The following is a 20036-nucleotide window of genomic DNA, read 5'->3' on the forward strand; positions in this document are numbered from 1 at the left end:
ACAGTCTGATGTTGGCAGCCTAATAATATACAATGAGTAAAATATAGACAGTAGAATTAGACTTAATGACAATATAACATAAAAACAGAGAACATAGTGACATAATGAATGTAAATGATTACAGCAATACACAGAGGATATACCAAGAGAAATAAAAATAAAAGAATACAATAGCCATCAGTGTGTGACTGGAAGTACTGATACATGGAAAATGCGTAAAGCATTCAGAATTCGACTTAATTCAAAAGACTAACAACTCTATCGGGATACATTGCATAGCCAAGTACATATATTTGACAAAGCAACATATTGAAAGTCAGTGTAATAAACTAGATATTCGCTATGACAAAGTCATGTTACAATACCGCAGGTAGTGATGTGATACAGAAGAAGTAGGTAGCGTACAATATAATTTGATCTCGGTACGCATTCAATCCCTATAGTACAACAATAGTTAGGAAAAAGGAATATATTATACAAAATATATTTAGCATGCAACTGTGTTTAAGATATACAAAGGTCGATACATTGGTTACTACCAATTATGGTACAGGACTCGTACCACACTTAGTAACAGAATGCAATAGCGGTACAATACAATTGATCACGTGGTATTGTGGGAAAAACATGCAATAAGGCTAATTATACGATTATGAGGAATAAAAATAACATATTTAGCCTGCATAAAAGTTAACGAATATAGGATACCATACAATACTATACAATATTACAATACAATACAATACAAAAAAAATTAACATATTTAACCTGCACTAAAAGTCAACTGATATAAGATACTATACAATACCACAATACAATACGATACAGTAGATACAATATCACAATACAATACGATACAGTAGATGCTATACAATACTATACAATGAAAATACAAAATACATTCAGTGTTGGTCACACAAAAATACATTTAAAATTGTCATGACACCAGTGATCCTAATGCAGCAAATAAATTGATGCAGTTACCTGCATAAAAGATAACTAATATAAGATACCATACAATACTATACAATACTACAATACAATACTACAATACAAAAGCTAATTAAACGATTATAATGAATAAAAATTAACATATTTAACCTGTATAAAGCCAACTGATATAAGATACTAAACAATACCACAGTACGATACGATACAGTAGATACTATACAATACTATACAATGAAAATATAAAATACATTCAGTGTTGGTAACACAAATATACATTTAAAATTGTCATGACACCTGTGATCCTTATGCGGCAAATAAATTGATGCAGACAGTTAAATGTGTTACTATACATTTGCAAAGGATAAAATATAGACTTAAGTATGCCACACATTATGAACATATATTATACCGTGAAAAACACAAAATGCATTCAATATTGGTATAAATACAATGGATATATTTAAAACAATGAATAATGGTTAGATATATTATACAATGAAAATCTCTAGCGACCCCAATACATTCAGTGTTATTATTACACAGAGAATTAAATGTATGATATTACATGGGCAATTGATGAAAAGAAGACAGTAACAGTATAATGTATAGCCAAATATGTAAGTATATGGTATACCGATGTTTAACAGCAACTGGCAAACAATGTATCATTAATACGCTCAACAAGATATTATATACTATTATACAGTGAAAAGCACAAAATACGTTCAATGTAGATATTATCATAGTGCATTATGAGGGAATACAAACAGTTATAATGTATGATAATACATGGGAAAAAGATAAAAATAAAGACAATAACATTATTATTCATAGGTAAAATCATATGTATAGTTTCAGGTACTAATGCTGTATCACATGACACTGTGAAAGTTTGGTACGAAAGTTCAAAAACAAGCAACAGAGCGCTTTGGCCGGCCTACTGATTCAAGAAAGCAGAGCGCTCTGGCCGCCTACTGATGTTGATGAGGCCCGCCGGCGAGAACTTGTGGTAGGTCAGTATGCAACCACTCGAGAACTTGCTAAGGAGTTAGACATTTGACCAATGTCCCTTAATCAAAATCGTAAAAGCAACCTTGTATTTAGCGTAAGTATATTGAAACACTCAATCGATTTCGAGGGCAGTTAAAGGTCCCTCAATGTCCATTAGTCTCGCTACGTATAAACGGGATGTACGAATTCAGTCACTGGGTGCCACACGAACTGACTCAGGCAGATAAGGACAAACGTCTTCGTGCCTGCAATAATCTGCTCGAATATCAACGTGTGTTGATAAAGGACAAAAGTGTGGACCGGATCGTCACTTGTGATGAAAAGTGGATTTACTTCAATAACATGGTCTTCGCCCGGTGATCCCGTCGGCATCGTCGCAAAACGCAATTTGACTAACAAAAAGATCATGTTTTATGTCTGGTGGGACTGCCGTGGTATTATCACAAAGAGTATCTGGAAAAGGGGAAAAGGATAGATCTCTCGAAAGTAATATGTGCATCGAGATACTAGTCCGTGTTAACACTGCTATCACACACACACACACACACACAAAAAAAAAAAAAAAAAAAAAAGTCGAACTGAGTTCTGGCGGAAAAATGTAATGTTCCATCAACATAATGCCAGACCACATGTGTCTGCATTTACTGGCTTGACCTGTACGGACTCGAATGGGATCTTTTGCCACACCCACCACAGAGCCCCGACATCACTCCTTCGGACTTCTATATTTTCTCACACCTGCAGGTACATCTTGCTGGTGCTATCTTCTGTTCTGTGCAGGACGTCTGGAATGAGGTTGATCTGTGTTTGGATTCGTGGCCACCAAGTTTCTGGGCCGAAAGCTTTGAAAAAATACCTAAATGTCGGCAGAAAATCATAGATTAATGTGGTGATTACTACCCTCACAAAGGTACTGCTTTCATGTTTCCTAGCTTCCTAGCTTTCATTTTTCCTAACTACATGTTTTGGCGGAAAATTTTCCTTACAACATCAGATATACAAGTTTCATAAAATCTTCAGATAACATAAGTGAAAATATTTAGTCTTTTGAGTAAAGCCTCGTAATCAAAGTAGAGAGGCAGGATTGCGTTGATCAGCAGCACCTGCTCCATCTGCTTATTTAATAAGAATTTTTCACTGAAAGAGGATTGGAACTGCCCTTTGAATATATGATGTAGCCCTATCTAATTGCACAGAAATTTAAAGAAATTAAGACAGTGATTTTACGTCGTTGTTATTCAGGTGAATTAAGAGATATTTGAACAGAATGAGCTATTATGGATTACAGAAATGGTATTTTCTTTTTCGCAAAAGGAGAACACTTTAAAAATTTTTAAAGTATATTAAAATGTCTTTGAAAATTATCTATCATTGTTAACTGCATACTCTAGCCCCTTCGACTGCAGTGTAGTGCATTAAAACCTTGGAGATCGTTATGACTCAAGCTGTATAAAACTTATAGAAACATTGTTGATGCATTAAAATGATGTTATTAAATACTATGTATTTAAAATGTGAATTATTATGCTTTTTTAATGAAGCCACATTTTCAATTTTGTAATATTTTTTAACTGTCATTCTCATTTCAGCGTGTAATGAAATCAGCTGGTGCTGATGGTAAAGGGACAGTATTTCTTATAACTGATACTCAGATTAAAGAGGAATGCTTCTTAGAAGATATTGATAACCTACTGAATTCAGGAGAGGTTCCAAATCTTTTTGCTGTTGACGAAAAGCAAGAAAAAATAGAGGTTTGTTATAATTTTTTCCTTTTTTATTTACCTTTAAGTTATTGTTTCTGTATCAGCTTTGGATTCAATTATTTACTATGGATTTAATTTATGTACCATAAAAATAATTTTACTTTCATATGAATTTTCTCTTTAATCATCAAAAGTAAGTTGCAGAATATTAATCATAGCTTTTGTGCTTTCTTAGAATATGATGAAGGAAAAAATTCGCCCAGCTTTTGTAGTTTTCTAAACGGAGATTAGGTTTCAGGATTCTCTAATTTTAAACTTGATTTGGTTTGTATATATATATATATTTTAACATATCTAACTATGGAATAAGTTTTTCTCATAAAATGTTTTACAGGTAGAGAACTGTTATAGAAAAAGTAACAATTTGGATGTACTATCTTAAAATTTGGTATGTGTGGTGAATATTCTTTAAAGCACAACAATCTGATATGCACTCTTACACTTTTATTAGGGCAAAACTGCATACAATAAAATATATCAAAATCCTATTAACACGCTCATATAAAATTCCAGTTACATTTTGACATACTAAGACTTGCTTTTTATCTTTTATCTTTCGGCGGTGATGCGAATTTTGAAATAGTGAGAAATTATTAAATCTGATACTGAAGTGAATCATGTTATTAACTTCTTTTATTATAACATTTTGTTACTGCAATTTTAAATTTCGCATGATATAGAAATATCGGTTTAACAAATTTTACATTTCATTCAGAAAAGATATGTGTGTAGAATTTACTTTATAAGAACATTTTTTTAAATATTTTATTTCAGCATTTTATTATTATTTTTAAACATTTTGTATATGAGTTATGGGATTTTAATAATTAAGTTGTAGGCTTCTATTGAGTATAAGTTTAAATAAATATCCTTTAGACGAGTTATCGTTCTAGTCTGAATTAATACTAAAAAGTCTTGCGAAGGTTAAAATAATCTTTTCATAATGTTTTAAAATTAACAAAAGGCACGCACAACTTGTGCTTAACAAAAATTCACCGTATTTATAAAAGCATAAGTTGAAAGTTAAATTCAAGTATTGTAGTCAAGTATTACTCAAAATGGTTTATTTAAGCTCAAATATTTAACGGAAAGCTTTTAATGTCGACTAGCAAAAAAATAATCTTTGGCAGAGTAATAGAATGTAACTGCAAGCGAGGCTGCCAAAAGATCTAACACTAAAATATTCTTATCCTCGACTTAAATATTCACACAACTAAACTGCATTTTGGTAAGAGCTACAGAAAGAAGAAATTATAACAAGGTTCAAACCATAATAATTGGCTAATTAATATAAATCATACAAAGTGTTGAAATTATTTGTTCATGATGTATGGAGTATGTATGAGGTGTTAGAAAAATTTTTTTAAACTTCGAAAATGTCAAAATTAAAAAACGGATATTGTATGTTTTCTTTTGTATTATTTGTTTTCTTAACAATTAATTCAAAATTTCATTCTTTTTGATATTTTTAATTCTATTTTTTTTATTGAAACCAATGTAATTTCTTGTCATTTTTTTATATTTTAGGCTGTGCGCGCTTTAGCCGAAAAAGAAGAAGATGCTGATCTATCACCATTAGCTTTGTTTTCATATTTTGTTAAAAGATCAAGTCAAAATATGCACATTATTATAGCCATGAGTCCTATTGGTAATGCTTTCCGTTCAAGATTACGCCAGTTTCCCTCTCTTATCAATTGCTGTACCATTGATTGGTTTCAAGTAAGATCTAAAAATAAAAATTTCATGTACATATAAGTAATATTAATGGCAACATTTTTTATCTTACAGTGCTAATTCACTCACTGAAAAAGTATTTCTGTAGACAGTATTATAGGTCTGAAGCATTTGTCACATGTGGTCTTGAGCACTTATTTAGTAAACTTTGTGTAGCACACACTTAAATTACTATGGAAAACATTTCTGATGAAGACGCTACTGTAATTCTAACACCAATCTTGACTGGAGCAACAGTTGTAATAAACAAAGATGATCAGTCTCAAAAGCTTGGGCATAGATGAACATTTGACCTGTCTTTTGCACTTTGTACAGAAACTGAAAGAGATTATTGAAGGTCTGTAACCTAACTGATAATTATTTATTCTCCTGATACTCTTAGCGTGTTCTCCAGGATAAACTTGCTGCATCAAAATCAACAGCAAGAAGACTTTATGAATAAATCTGAGTTTCTTTAGATTTTTACTGACAATGGATATAAAGGAGGGGATTAACATTGGTTACGAAAGCTTAATGTTAGCATTTCCCAGTAATATGCTGAAAACAGGAATATCTTCATGTACAAGAATCAGGTCAGATCTGCGCACGTTATAGCTATCATCTTATTTTTATTAGAACATTTACTAAAAAACTACCATTCGAGGGATACTTGAGCTTGCGATGGTGAATACTTGAACAAAACGGTATAATCTCCACATTATCGTATACGAAAATAAAACAGGTGTGCCTGTTTTTGAGCGTTACATATTAACTTGCATAATTCACCCTAAACTCCAAGCTAGTATGGAGCTTATTATTGATCTACAAGGTTTTACATCTCTTGTTAGCCATGTTTGCTAGCGTGAGTCGAGTGTCTCAGCCAAAACTCATAAGTAAATTTTCTCTTGTGAATTCAATACTCTAATATATTTAAGTGTTATTTTAACTTTGTGTTGTGTCCTTTGTTATTTCGCTGGAAGACAAAGAAAGCCCTGACTATCTACACTGATCCAAAGATTACCATTTAAAATAGTTAGGTTCTGTGTAGGGTTTTCCTTATTTTGCATAATAAATTTATTTTAAGTTTGACATCTTTACTAAACTTCTCGATTTCCCCTCACATTTTCTGGCAAGGATGTAAATTTAAAGTTCAGTGAAGTGAGTATTTAAACGGGGAATCTCTAAGTTTATTCAGAGCTTGTTTTCGCTAGCCAGCCCATGTTTCGTTGATTTTGTTGTTACGCTAGTAAGCCTCTTGGCCATTTCGAATTATCATCATGCCTGTTAGGTCTTTGTTGATTCAACCGTAATTTAACGCGCTAATCCAGCACTACTTTATTTTAGATTTTGAATTGATTTATATTCTACGTTTAAGTTTCAGAGCTAGTTGACGGTGTTTTTGTAAAGCACGAAGATCGTGCCTTTCTGTTAATTATTTGAATTAAATAAAGGGTTACTTTTACCCTTCTTCTGTGCTGGTAATTTATTCACGCCTGTGCGAGAATTCGCCAGGTTCATCGTAGGATCTAATTTAGTTTATATGGAATAACAGAGACAGATCTTACATCTGTACAAATTAATTAATTATAATTTTTATTACTGTTGTTAGTCTTATCTAAAATAATAAATAAAGTAAATTTGTTTCTATGAGTAAAATTGCAATGACATGATGATTTTCTTTTAAATTTCCACGTTAAAGTGAGCGCAGTACTGATATATTTTCAATGCTTTTTATAACATTTAATTTTCTGAAGATGGTAGTTTTTGTATATATGTATACATATGTGTGTATCCATGTGTGAATAAATGTATGGCTTTAGAGGTTCCTTGAGTTGATAAAGGTCTTCCGATTACTGCTTTAAACTGTAGAAGTTATACAGAGATGCTCGTTCTCTTTTCGTGATTGTTAGGCAGAGCTGAGCCTTTTAATATCGCTTTAAAAGTTGTTTAACATAACTAAGATGATGTTCTTATTTTTAAAAAAATTTCGAATAGAGATTAGTAATCATGGATTTGCGCAGTTTGGAGTTTATTTCTTCTGCACGTTGATATCGTAATGAGGTATAAGCTTTGTCAAAGGTACGTAACTTTCTCTACTCCTCACCAAAGAAATGGAATTGATTAAATCCAGATGTCGGTTCTGAAGCACTTAGGGTATCAGCTACCGAAATATTTGGTACTCGAGGGAAAGATATTATATTAACAAAACACTTCTTGCTGTACAATTAAGAATTATTGTGAAAGGTTTGTGATGTTTATTTCCCTATGACTATTGTCATGCTGAAGAGAATAATAAAGAGGCAATTCCATATGTGTTGTAATGTTTGTTTCTCTGTCTTTAGAGTCTTAATGATGAAAAATATTAGTATTTTTTACATATTTTTCAAAGAGGCTAATTATCATAATGATAAGAAAATTTTACAGGTGTACATTAGAGATCTTGTAATGTTTGTTTCTCTGTGTAAATTATTATAATGATGGGAAGAGACTTTCACACGTATGTTTCGAGACGTACCAAAGGCGCTGCTAAGTTATGGGAGGATCAAACTGAAGAAAACTGATGTGGTGGAGAAAAATTGCTTAGATTTTAGCTACGGTTTTTGTTTTCTGAGATAACTATTCGGAAGATGTAATGCATGTACAGGAAAATCTCGCTTGAATTAATTAATTAATCTAGAAATTAATGCTTGCTACTCTAAATCGTATTAAACATTTATTTAATGCTTAAACATTTAATTGAGCTACACTTTTATTCTAAAATTAAATAAAAATGTTTAAATAGTGCTCGGCATTCTCATCTTTTTATAGAACCTCTCACAGATGACAACCGATTTGTTTCGGCGCATTTTTATTTTATTTATTTATTTTTTTCCGGCTCAAGATTAGCCTAAACAAATTTCAGCAACAAACAAACAAATTTCTTCAATATGATTATTAAGAAAGAAAACTAACTCAAATGTTTTACAGTTAACTTCTTAGTCGTCACATACTCTTTTTTTGTTCGCAATCGTCATCTTTCTCTTTTTCTCATGCTTTTTGTTCTTTAAATTGAAGAAGATAGTTTTATTTTAGTTTCTCTTGTTGAAAATCAAGTATATTCTTCACTTCATTATCCAATGAATTAACTTCAAGTTCTATGACAGTTTTACAGAATTTCGAATCAGCAGTGAAAAGTACAGATCATCAGTGTTATATCACCAGTGAAATGTGGTTAAGCTAAGCAACAAGAAATTTCACGTCCTAAAACGTCTACTCACTAACTTATTAATTACTTTTGTACAAAATAGTCTTATTTCATAAGTAGCATTTGCTGATTATCGCACAGATCGAGTTCACATACAAAGTTTTGCCTCTTTACAGAAAGATACTTGTGCTAGAAGACAGTGCGGATATGGGAAGAATTAGCTTTCATCAGCGGACTAACCGCTTACTGTGGAGACAGTGAGACTGAGAGAAAGACTGTGCCATCGCAGCTTTAGGTTTGATCAATACAGAGCGATTCAGAACGCATGGAAGAAATTTTAATGGTTATCAGAGTTCACTAAAATAAAACTTTTGTATCCGAATGTATGGGCGGAAGTAGTGCGGACAAATACAAGAAATAAGAACATGAAAGTAAACATTACAGCATAGTTCACAAGTGCTTCTTTAAGCAATGTTTACGAAATTGCGTCATCCAACAGTGATAATTCATACTTAGCAACGGTAATGGAGTGATTAGCTTGTAACTGTTGCCGACAAAAATATTGTTGCGTTTTTCTTTTTATTCTTCTGACACCAGTTGTTGCGTTATTTTCTTCCTTCACGTTCGTACGGGGTTTGTAGATTTGGAGTGAATAACGACGACACTTGATGAAGTATCGAAACACAAAATTTATTTGGCCAATATTAATCAGGACAGCTCCAAAGTCACTTTTTACAGTCGTCGAAGATCTACTATAAACACGCTGGAACAATCAGCGACACAGCCTTCACACTGTCAGGCAATAACGGTGGAGACAGCTTATGCAAAGCACCCGACTCTGCTTTCTGGAGTACAGCTCCCGACTCTGCTTTGTGGACTTTTCCCGACTCTGCTTGGTCGTTCTCGGAACTCCACATACTCTCGACGCTACAACTCGCGATGCACTCGACAACACACAGAGCACAGCTCCTGACTCTCAGTTCAGTCGTTGCCGGATCTCAACACGCTCTTTCGACGATGCACTAGCTGCCATACTCTACGAGACCCTTTCGGTGCACTCGACGACCCACTCGGCACTCGCTGGCCGGCTGTCAACGCGATCGTCTCCGCAGGGATTGACTCGCTAGACGAGGCACACTCACTCGATGACAGACGCACACTAACTGACTGCGGACCAGCAGGGTTTATATAGTTTTCGGCTTGTGTTCGGGAACATTCTGGGCTAAACCGGTAAGAATTCGTTCCAGAAGGTTCTCCAACCGTCCATGGTATAGCGCCAATTTTTTCACCAAATGTCGCCAAATGGGGGAATTTTCGCCAAATGTGGCAACCTTGCCCTCCTTTGCCGTTTTATGGCAACCCTAAAACTGCTTTGCGGGGAAGCTATCTCACCGCACCTGCACATTTCGTAACAATATGTACATTGCTTACCTTGCAGAAATACCTGATATCTTCGAAACTGTAAGCTATCATTGTTAACGCTGCTCAGCATGTATTACATTGATGAACGCAGTTATGAGTAATTATTGTAAACATTGCTATAAACAAACATTGTCAACAATACTGAACGTGAAAAATTTATGTTTCTTTGCATAATTTTTTCTCGGGTATTTGCCTTAACGCATTAATTCCATTCATACATTACAAAAACAAAAGTCCTAATAGTGTGCTCTAACACCCCTTAAAGTTTATCCCATGAGTTTTGAATTCCTTTGGATACAGCATCCTTTGAGTCATTTTAGTATCAAAGTAAATGTCTCATTGAAAGTAATCTGGCTTGTTTAAATAAAAAGGAGAAGAGGACCAAACAGCTTACTAGAGGTCATAAAATGCTATAAAAAACTCAAGTAAGAACGGTAGGAAATATAAAGAAAAATTACTTATTTAGATATTATTGTGACCGTAATAAATAACGAAAATGTCATAGTTATACTGCAAAATATGGCAGGCAGGCAACTACAACGCTACCAAAAAGCACAAATTGCATATTATTATGATTTAAAATCACATATAATACAGGAATCATTTGTCTCACATATAAAACCGAGGCATTTACTTGTAAATCATTATCAGTGGCTTTCGTAGAGTATAACCGCTCTCCGATAATATTCTTTGATATCAGAGTAACAAAATCTTACACGTAAGCGCGTGATTCGAGTTGATCACTGAAAAGCACCAATTCTCTCTCACAAACAAGCCTATAAAGTAAAAGAATATTTAAAATTAAAATTCATATTTAAGAGATAGTGCACATGTTCGAAACAGTTATGATATTACTGCGAAATTTTTACTCAACCTATTTCACTAAAATACGAAGTTCGTCTAACATTACAATGTCTTGAATTTTACAAGAAGTGTTAAAATGGAATGAACTGTAAAATAAATGTCATTGCAAAATCGACCGTAACATAAAAGCTATCATAAATGTCAGAAACATGTTGAATCTAATGTACTACTGAGTATCAAGACAGCTTTAAAGTATCGTTGTTTCAAAGTCTTTAGCTGCAACATATTACAGTTGAAACTCACTAAAAACCATAAAGAAAAAAATCTGATGTGTACACCACATGACTTCCTTGTACGGAATATTAAATTATACGCATTTTTTCTTGCATTTCATTTAACTTATTAGATTTAATTAAACCTACTTCGCCGACAGCGCATAAACCACAATAGAATAAATGCATTCTTTAAAATTCACTTTGTTTACCATAGCGACACTCTGGCGCTAGGTTTACTTAACACTATTATATTTCGTTTATATTGTAACTCAGAATGTACAAAATTTATATCATTTAAAGAATTATCTAATCGTTGCCACATGTTCTATTCAAATACTATAACAAAGCTAGAACGATGTATAAAAGAAATTAAGCGAACAAAACGAAAAAGAAACAGTTTTTCACAGACGATTGAGTATTTCTCATTCAATTAATTCAGTTTTCACTTCGCGACAAGGCAAAAATACATAAAAACTCAAAATATCTGTATTAAAAATTACGAAGTAAATCTTAAATACTTATTTCCTCGAAAAAATTCCAGAAAGGATGAAGCATGATTTAATTCGCAATAATAAATGAAGGCGTTATTTTTGTGTTGCGAAGCTTAGTCTCTCTAGATTGGCAACAAACCTACAATTCTGCTGTTTCAAATGTAAACAAATATGTCCGCCATGTTATTTAAAACTTAACCGCACTTAAACAGCTTTTAAATTGTTGATAATTGTACAAATATTGCTTCCAGAATTACGAAAGGCATTAAAACTTTAACCGGAAGATAAAAACAACATAATTCTATCATTTGTAAAGCAAAAAATGCATAATTTACAAACATATAAGAGTAAAGAAACTGAGATCACTGAGTCGGGTAACAGAGTGGATATATTTATAAATATATTTATATACGTTTGGCGCGGCCGATTGAAACCAAAATACGAGGTGCACATCTACATGTTATAGTACTCTTATATACAAAATTTCAACGTTCTGAGGCTACTCTTTTTTGAGTTATGCGAGATACGTACGTACGTACATACGTTCGTACAGACGCCACGAAAAATTCTCTTCAGAATTCATTTTAAAGCAGTTTTTTAGATTTTTTGGAGGAAAAGAGCCTTTTATTCTGTCCTTACGTATAGATATCACGCAAAAACATCGTTAAATTACATTCGAAAGCGGTCAAAGTGGATATTTTCGTTGAAATATGTTGCCTGAAGCTTTTCGCGATTACAATACTTCCTTTTTACTTCGTACAAGGAAGTAAAAAATGATTTCAATCATACATTTTTATAACTTTTTTCCGTAAAAAGAAGATAAAAATAAATTCACATGAACTCCTACCTCATCCATATTCATTTCAATTTTTATTTTCTATTATGAAATAAGCAATCGATTCTAAACTATAATACAGCTTCATAAAATATACCTTAAATTAAAGTTGTGACAACAAATTGTATGATAATATTTTTATAGCCTTGGCCAGAAGATGCTTTAGAAAGAGTTGCTGAACATTCATTTAGAAATATGGATTTAAAAGATAAAGTGAAACTTGATGCTGTTGCAATTTGCAAATACTTTCATAACAGGGCTCAGGAGTTGAGTTCTCTGTAAGTATATTAATCATTAATTAGTCCTTGATATCGAGATATGGTTTTGTGATATATGATAATGCATTTCTGGATACATCAAGAATCTGCTTCATTTGTAATTATTCCTTTTCCCTTCATCTACTCTTATCTCGTAATTAGATAGTTTTTAAACAAGTGACTAATATTACATAAATTATTCAACGGTAAAATATTTTAAGTATTTCCTGATAATCCAGACTGGGTGTATGTTTATAAGGAGTAATGAATTTATGAGTAGTCAGCTAGAGTTAAATTAAATTTATCTTTATAGTATTAAACTGTTTTAGATAGTAAACAGTGTATCATAGATAATCTCGGTTCATTATTTCACTAAAACTGAAATTAAATGATTGAGTAAAAATTGGGATTATCAATTGCTGACAAAGATTGAGAGTTTTTATTTATTTTTGAAGCTGATTGCATTTTTACATTGATTGTATTTGTTTTTACTATATAAGCTTATATTATATCATTTAAAAAAGTTATAAAACTGAAATTATATTTGCAGTTTTGGATATATTTCCCGTAAAAATGTAATGTAAATTTTGTATTCCTCGTTCTGTATCATGTTTCCAAGATTTATAAATTTATTTTCATGATTTAAAACTTGGACATTTCCATGTATTCAAATATTTGACAAAATAATGAATTTGTTGAAAGTGGACTTTTGAAACGTTTAAAACACCATAAGCTAGTCTGGAGCTCCCAAACTCACAGTTTTTCTAAAAGAAACAAATTTTGAGAAACTAGTTTAAAATTTCTAAAAGCTTATTTTTATTACATTGTAACTGAAGAACTGCGAATATTTTTCGGTCTTGTATGACGATTTGTGTTATTATCTTCTCCACAAATTTCTAATTTTCTTCTTTTCTAACATTTTTAAACTTTTATTAAAATCATCTAATCCTGATACACAATTCAATTCATTTGGCTGTAGTTTTGCTGCTGAACTTGGACGTTATACATATATCACACCAACATCGTACCTGACATTGATATCGTCCTTCAAAGAGCTTTTGAGCACTAAGCAAGAAGAAATAAAAGCTGCTATTCAACGTTATGTTAGAGGTCTTGGCCAACTGGAATTTTTCTCCGAAACAATAACTGGAATGCAAAAGGATATCGAAGAGCTTCAGCCAAAATTAGTTGTTGCACAGAAAGAAGCTGAAGAATTTATAGAGGTTTCTATTTAAGTTTTTCAATTAGCATTGCATGAAATAACCTGAACGTGTTTTAATTTTAAAGAAGCTAGAATTATGCCTTAAATTTCTTCATTTATCTGATTATTTTATTAGTTTTTACGTTATTTATTGAATAGCATTAATTAGTGAAATTTGGAATTTAATTTAAAAATTAAATTTTGAATTAAATATTTATTATTTTTGAACTGTAATGTTAAATAACTTTGCATGTTAGAATAAGTTCATTTTATTATAAATGTAAATATTTGGTGATACTTTTAAAGGTAGTATAATAGTTTAGAACAGCAGTTCTCAACCTTTTGACAAACGCTTACCATCTGAACAAAAATTAAAAAACCTTTAGTACCATCACTACAATGTACTACTACACCACCACTGTTGAACAAAGCTCAGATCGCATAAATTTACGAGTGTTAGAAAAAAAACTTAACCAGGATGTTGTGGTTTTAATTTTTTTTAATTTAATAGTTAAAAATACTTTGCATACCACCGGTTGAGAACCCCTGGTTTAGAATATAATTTACTGATCTTAGAATATCTTTTTACCGTGTTCTTCTCTTAGATTGTTTTATACTTTAAATATATGCCTCCATTTGAACGTGATTTAAATTGGGGTGCGAAAATTGGTAGTTGTTTTAATCATTTCTTTTTCCCACCATTTCAATGCTTGTTCGAATTTAAAAATAGCATTTTAGTGGCGTCAACTAAGACATAAATAAACACCTAAAAGCGGTATATCGCTTACTACATGATTACCTGAAAATCAAATAAATGTATAGCTTAGGGAAATAAAAAAATAAATAAAAATATAGCACTGATTAGCAAAATTATTATTATTGTATTATTCCAGAAAATTAAAAAAGAGTCTGCCGATGTTGAAAAAGTCAAAGCCTTTGTAAATAAAGATGAAGAATATGCTAGTGCCCAAGCTCAAGAATCATCTGCTCTTAAAGAAGAATGTGAAGCAGATTTAGCTGAAGCTTTGCCAGCTCTTGAGGCTGCACTGGCAGCATTAGACACTTTAAAGGTAATTCGACATTTCATACTCTAGTTAGTACCCTTTGTATGTAGTTTAAGAAGTTCCATGACTTGGCACATTTTAAATTAATCATCTGTGTATCGTCTAACAAGGTTGCTCTTTTAAAGAATTCAGGATTTAAAATCTCTTTTATATTTGCTACTGAATGGATTTTTTTAAATATTTGGTTTCATTATATGGAATAACAGCAGTGTCTAAGATGCAAAGAAGATGGTGCCAGTTTTACTAAATAAATTATATAATACTGCATATGAAATCATAACATTTGTATAGGAACATCAACGATCCTTTTTTCAGTTTTATTTTTCCTATTATATCACAGAAATGTGTATGTTGAGTGAGTTGGTAGAATTTAAGGGCAGGCATTATGTTTTATGGAAAACAGAGTTTCCCAATTCTGTTTGACTTGATAAAGACCAGATTCCTAAGTTGCTGGATACCAATCAGTGGCTGATGACTACTGATGGTTCAACTCAGTTTGACATCTCAGTGAATGGTCTGGCTGTATGGATTTTCCTTGGTTTTTTTTCAATGTGCAATATAAATACAAATATATTTACCTTGAAATGTCATTCTTGAGAGCATCCTTCTTGTTAGGCAGACAACATGTACCTTACTCAATTAACCAACCAATGAACCAAGACTACTTTATCAGGATTGGTGTTCCTCCTTACTTGCTTTGGGAACATTCACTGTCCTGACTCGGAACAGGGAGCTTACTAAAGCTATGTTCAATAAATTTGGGAAGTAGACAATACACACAGGAAGGGTATACGAAACCCTTTATTTTTCTCTCTTTACAATGATTTCCGGAACTTCGGAATACAGAGACCAACCACTTGTGGTCTGAACGTAAGAATATAAAAAATATTAACTAAACTCTAACTAAACTAACTTTGGATTAATAAACAAGTGCCTAGCTCCAAGATTGGCCGTAAATTAACAAAAAGCCGTATGTAGTACAGAGAACTGCTAACACTACGATACGTTTAAAATTATCAAGAGGATTAAACCTCTGGCCTTGAAGGCAACCGAGTAAAACTACTATGGCAAGCGGCCTGCTTCTAATAACTCCTTCCTCTCTCTTGCTTGGCAAAATGTACTTATAAATTTTATATTTTACAGCCTGCTGACATCACTGTTGTGAAATCGATGAAAAATCCTCCAAATGCTGTAAAAGTTGTCCTTGCTGCTGTATGTATAATGAAAAATATTAAACCAGATAGAGTTACTGATCCAGCTACAGGTAGAAAAGTAAGACATGAGTCACAAATTCATTTATTTTCATCTGAAATCTGTTCTTTTCTTTGTTCTGTATTCTTATTTTATTGAAACAGATGAAATTAACGATTATGTATTACTTACAAAAATTGGTGTAATTATTTATTAATGATTATGAACTACAGAGAAAATTGGTGCAATTAACTGGCAATTTATTAATAAGTGTTTTCAAGCTGTGACTATTTTAGATGTGTAATTCTATAGTACAAGTATTTAAAATAATCTTTATAGTAATTACAATTTCTGATTTCATAAATGTGGGTTTCAAAATTTTAAAAGCGTTATCAAGTAACACTAAAAAATTCACTGATTTTTTTGTTTATTTTTTCCCAATGAATGATTTTTTTTATTTTACTAAAAAATAGTTTAGTTTAGAACTTTAAGCAAGTTAATTTTGCTTACTTTTCATCCTAATGAGCGTTATATCCTATGTGATAGTTCTCCCTTACAATTAGGAATATATGTCTTAACTTGACGTGTTATTTTACATTTTCACTGCTTATAAGACATTAGAAAATGTATTTACGCAAGAAGGGGGAAAGAGTAAAACTGTCTATTAATAAAAGGTAAAACTTTTCAATATGAAAATAGAAAATTTTACTATTCTCATTTTTATTGAAGAAATAGTGATTGTGTTGATGTAATTTGATGAAATATACTATCAAGTTCTATACGCGTAATCACCTAATGAGAAATCTGAGATAAATACAACTGCCAAGATTCCTTTATCAAAGAATCGGTTCTGCTTATTATTTTAAAGCTACATTTTGCTGATCCTGAAAAATCAGAATATGTTAGTAAATTTTATTATGTAGATGAAATTTATATTTGTCTGAAAAAGAGAAGGGGGAAGGAATTCCAGAGCATTGATAAATTAGTAAAATTTTGATAAACGCACATATAATCTTAGGCAACTATGTCATAGAGCAGTTTGTAAAAAATCCATGTAAAAGCTCATTTATTCCAAATCATATGCAAATAGAGAGTTGTAGCTAAAAACATTCTTTTTATGTATATTTTTGTTTATTTTCCTAAACTAGCGGCATAGTATAAACATGCCAAACCATCCCAAACACCATTCAGATAATGGGCAGAAATCATTTTTAGGCAACTGGGTCCTATTATTCCAGAAATTATTTAAAAAATCATTAAAATTTTCACTACAATGTTGAAGCAAAATGTCATTTGAATTTAAATATCTCTTATTTAAATGTCAGAGGAAAAGCTTTTCATTTTCTCATATTAAACTTTCTATATATTATATGTGCAATTCACTAAAAAACTTCATTCTATATTATTAAGGATATTAACATTTCTTGTACAAAAATAGCTAAATCCTAAATAAAGCAGCAGAACGTTTTTCGCAGGTGAATGATTACTGGGGACCTTCAAAGAAACTGCTTGGCGACATGGGTTTCCTTGCATCTCTTAAAGAGTATGATAAAGACAATATTGATGTAAGTAAGATTGAGTTTTCTTGTTATACAATTGCTGTCGTATAGCAACAATTCCTATTACAAGAAAATTGAAAAGAATTCTAACCTAAAATGATTATATTTAATGTATGATCCTCGTAAAACTTCATGTACACAAAATCACGATATTCAGTTTCCCAAATTATAAAGTTTTCTGAAAAAACTACTATTCTTACTTAATACAATATTTTCTAATATAAAATCCATTACTTTATGGACAGCATCTGCAGTGAGAAAAACTGTTATCTAATAGTATCCTTCTATCAAAATGCTTTGTCACACACAGCAAAATGATAATTTTAGAAAATACATTTTGAACCTTAATTGTAAATAAAAGAGTTGCACAAACTTTTACAACCTATATACAGTAAACTCTCGCTACAACAATAACTCCCTCTACTACAATAATGTTCTGTGGTCCCGGTGATTTTGCATATAAACTAATGTTAATCTTCCCTCAATATTGCTATATTCTCTAGAACAATAAACCTCTGTAAAAAGATTTTTTCAATCTAAATTTCAGTATTATTTTCTCTCTTTATAATAATATTTTGATTTTCAAATGCTTTTTTTTTTTTTTTTTTTTCGTTTTCTTTTGTTATTTTTTCCGTCTATTAAGACTCATTGTGGATATTAAACTTATCCCTGAATAAATATCTATTGTTCAGATTTCAAAACAGATGAAGACCACCCTTTTGGGAATTGGAGTGGGTGAGAGGGGGTGAAGTGTAAATGTATGCCTAGTCTCATTTCCCAGTAAGCTTTGGAATTCTGATAAGGTTTAAAGACATCTAGACCTGTCTTGTCACAGAACAAGTGCCCTTTGTTAGAGGAACAGGGGGAGATGGAGGCGGGGTGTTGTTAAGTGACGTACTGAAAAGTGAGTTCAAAGGCTGTTTTATAGTCATTAACGATTTTGAGTTCTACGCGAAACATTTGGTTTAAACTTTTCTTTCTTTCACGCGATATTGTTCCCTAAGATGGCAGGGCGAAAGCAACTATCTTTTCGAGATAAACTGAACGTTATCAATGATATTGATGAAGGGAATGAAGCAGATTGATGCGGTTAAGAAACATGGATTATCGCAATCTACAGTTGCAACGTTCCTAAAGAAGAGAAAGCAAATCGAAGATGCTGTAACTTCAAATGAAATTAACCCAGAGCGAAAACGACTGAAAGTTGCGACAAATGAAAACATTGATGCTGCTGTTTTAAAATGGTTTCAAGAGATGAGAGCAACAAATGTCCCAATAAATGGACCTTTATTATGTGCAAAAGCAGGGAAATTTGCAGCAATGCTAGGGAACGAATCTTTCAAAGCTAGCAATGGTTGGTTAATGCGTTTTCGAGATCGTCATGGAATAACTTTCCAAGAAGTTCACGGAGAGAAAAAGTCAGCCGCGATAAACGACGCAAATGAATGGCGGCAAAACAAGATGAAAGAAATCTTAGAAAAGTATGCTCCAGAAGACATTTATAATGCAGATGAAGCTGGGCTGTTTTTACAACTCCTACCCGATCGAACATTGGCATTCAAGGGTGAAAAGTGTTATGGAGGGAAGAAATCAAAGCAGAGACTGACTGTTCTTCTGTGTACAAATAGCACAGGAACGCATAGAATACAACCTCTCGTCATTGGTAAATCATTGAAGCCAAGGTGCTTTAAGAACGTGAAAGGTCTTCCCGTGGAGTATAAAGCAAATAAAAAGGCTTGGATGACGTCTAAATTTTTTTCCGAATGGTTACAGAAGTTAGACAATGAAATGAAGAAGAGAAAGAAAAAAAATCGTTTTGTTGATATATAACTGCGGTGCTCACACGTCATTTCCAAAGCTACAAAATATCGAAATCGCTTTTATTCCTGCCAATTGCACTTCAATTTTACAGCCTCTTGATATGGGCATAATTAAGTGCTTCAAAGGATATTACAGAAAACGGTTGGTGGACTCCATACTTGTAAACTTTAAAAATAAAGTAGAAGACCCTTTCAAAGCTGTAAATGTCAAGGAAGCGTGTGACAATATTGCTGGAAGTTGGTGGGAAGTAACAGAAAAAACCATTCGGAATTGCTGGAAAAAGGCCGGTCTTTGTGTTATGGAAGATAAGAAATCTGATTATGATGAAAATTCCATAGACAATGATCTCTCAGATGATCAAGAATGTGTTTTGCACATCAAAAAATCTGTATCTCAACTTGAGGAAACAAGCGGTAAAAAGTTTGGAATTAGTATAGATGACTATTTAACAGCAGATGATGATCTTATGGTTTTCGCAGGAGTTACTGTGAAGA

The 20036-nt window shown here is 32.2% G+C and overlaps 1 protein-coding gene across 1 annotated transcript in view; it reads left to right on the forward strand.

The window, feature by feature from the left end:
• LOC118183862 (dynein axonemal heavy chain 7-like) overlaps positions 1 to 20036 on the forward strand; it is a 368025-nt gene that overhangs the window by 200883 nt on the left and 147106 nt on the right. Inside the window, exons 46-52 of the mRNA XM_085812440.1 lie at positions 3552 to 3713; positions 5253 to 5444; positions 12594 to 12727; positions 13686 to 13929; positions 14801 to 14977; positions 16115 to 16243; positions 17638 to 17727. Of these exons, the coding sequence (XP_085668566.1) occupies positions 3552 to 3713; positions 5253 to 5444; positions 12594 to 12727; positions 13686 to 13929; positions 14801 to 14977; positions 16115 to 16243; positions 17638 to 17727 (1128 nt within the window). The remainder of the gene's footprint in view (positions 1 to 3551; positions 3714 to 5252; positions 5445 to 12593; positions 12728 to 13685; positions 13930 to 14800; positions 14978 to 16114; positions 16244 to 17637; positions 17728 to 20036) is intronic.

Source organism: Stegodyphus dumicola, chromosome 3 (genome assembly GCF_044657685.1).
Source record: "Stegodyphus dumicola isolate Sdum_Otavi_A_Nest chromosome 3, ASM4465768v1".
In the NCBI taxonomy this organism is placed as follows: Eukaryota; Metazoa; Arthropoda; class Arachnida; order Araneae; family Eresidae; genus Stegodyphus; species Stegodyphus dumicola.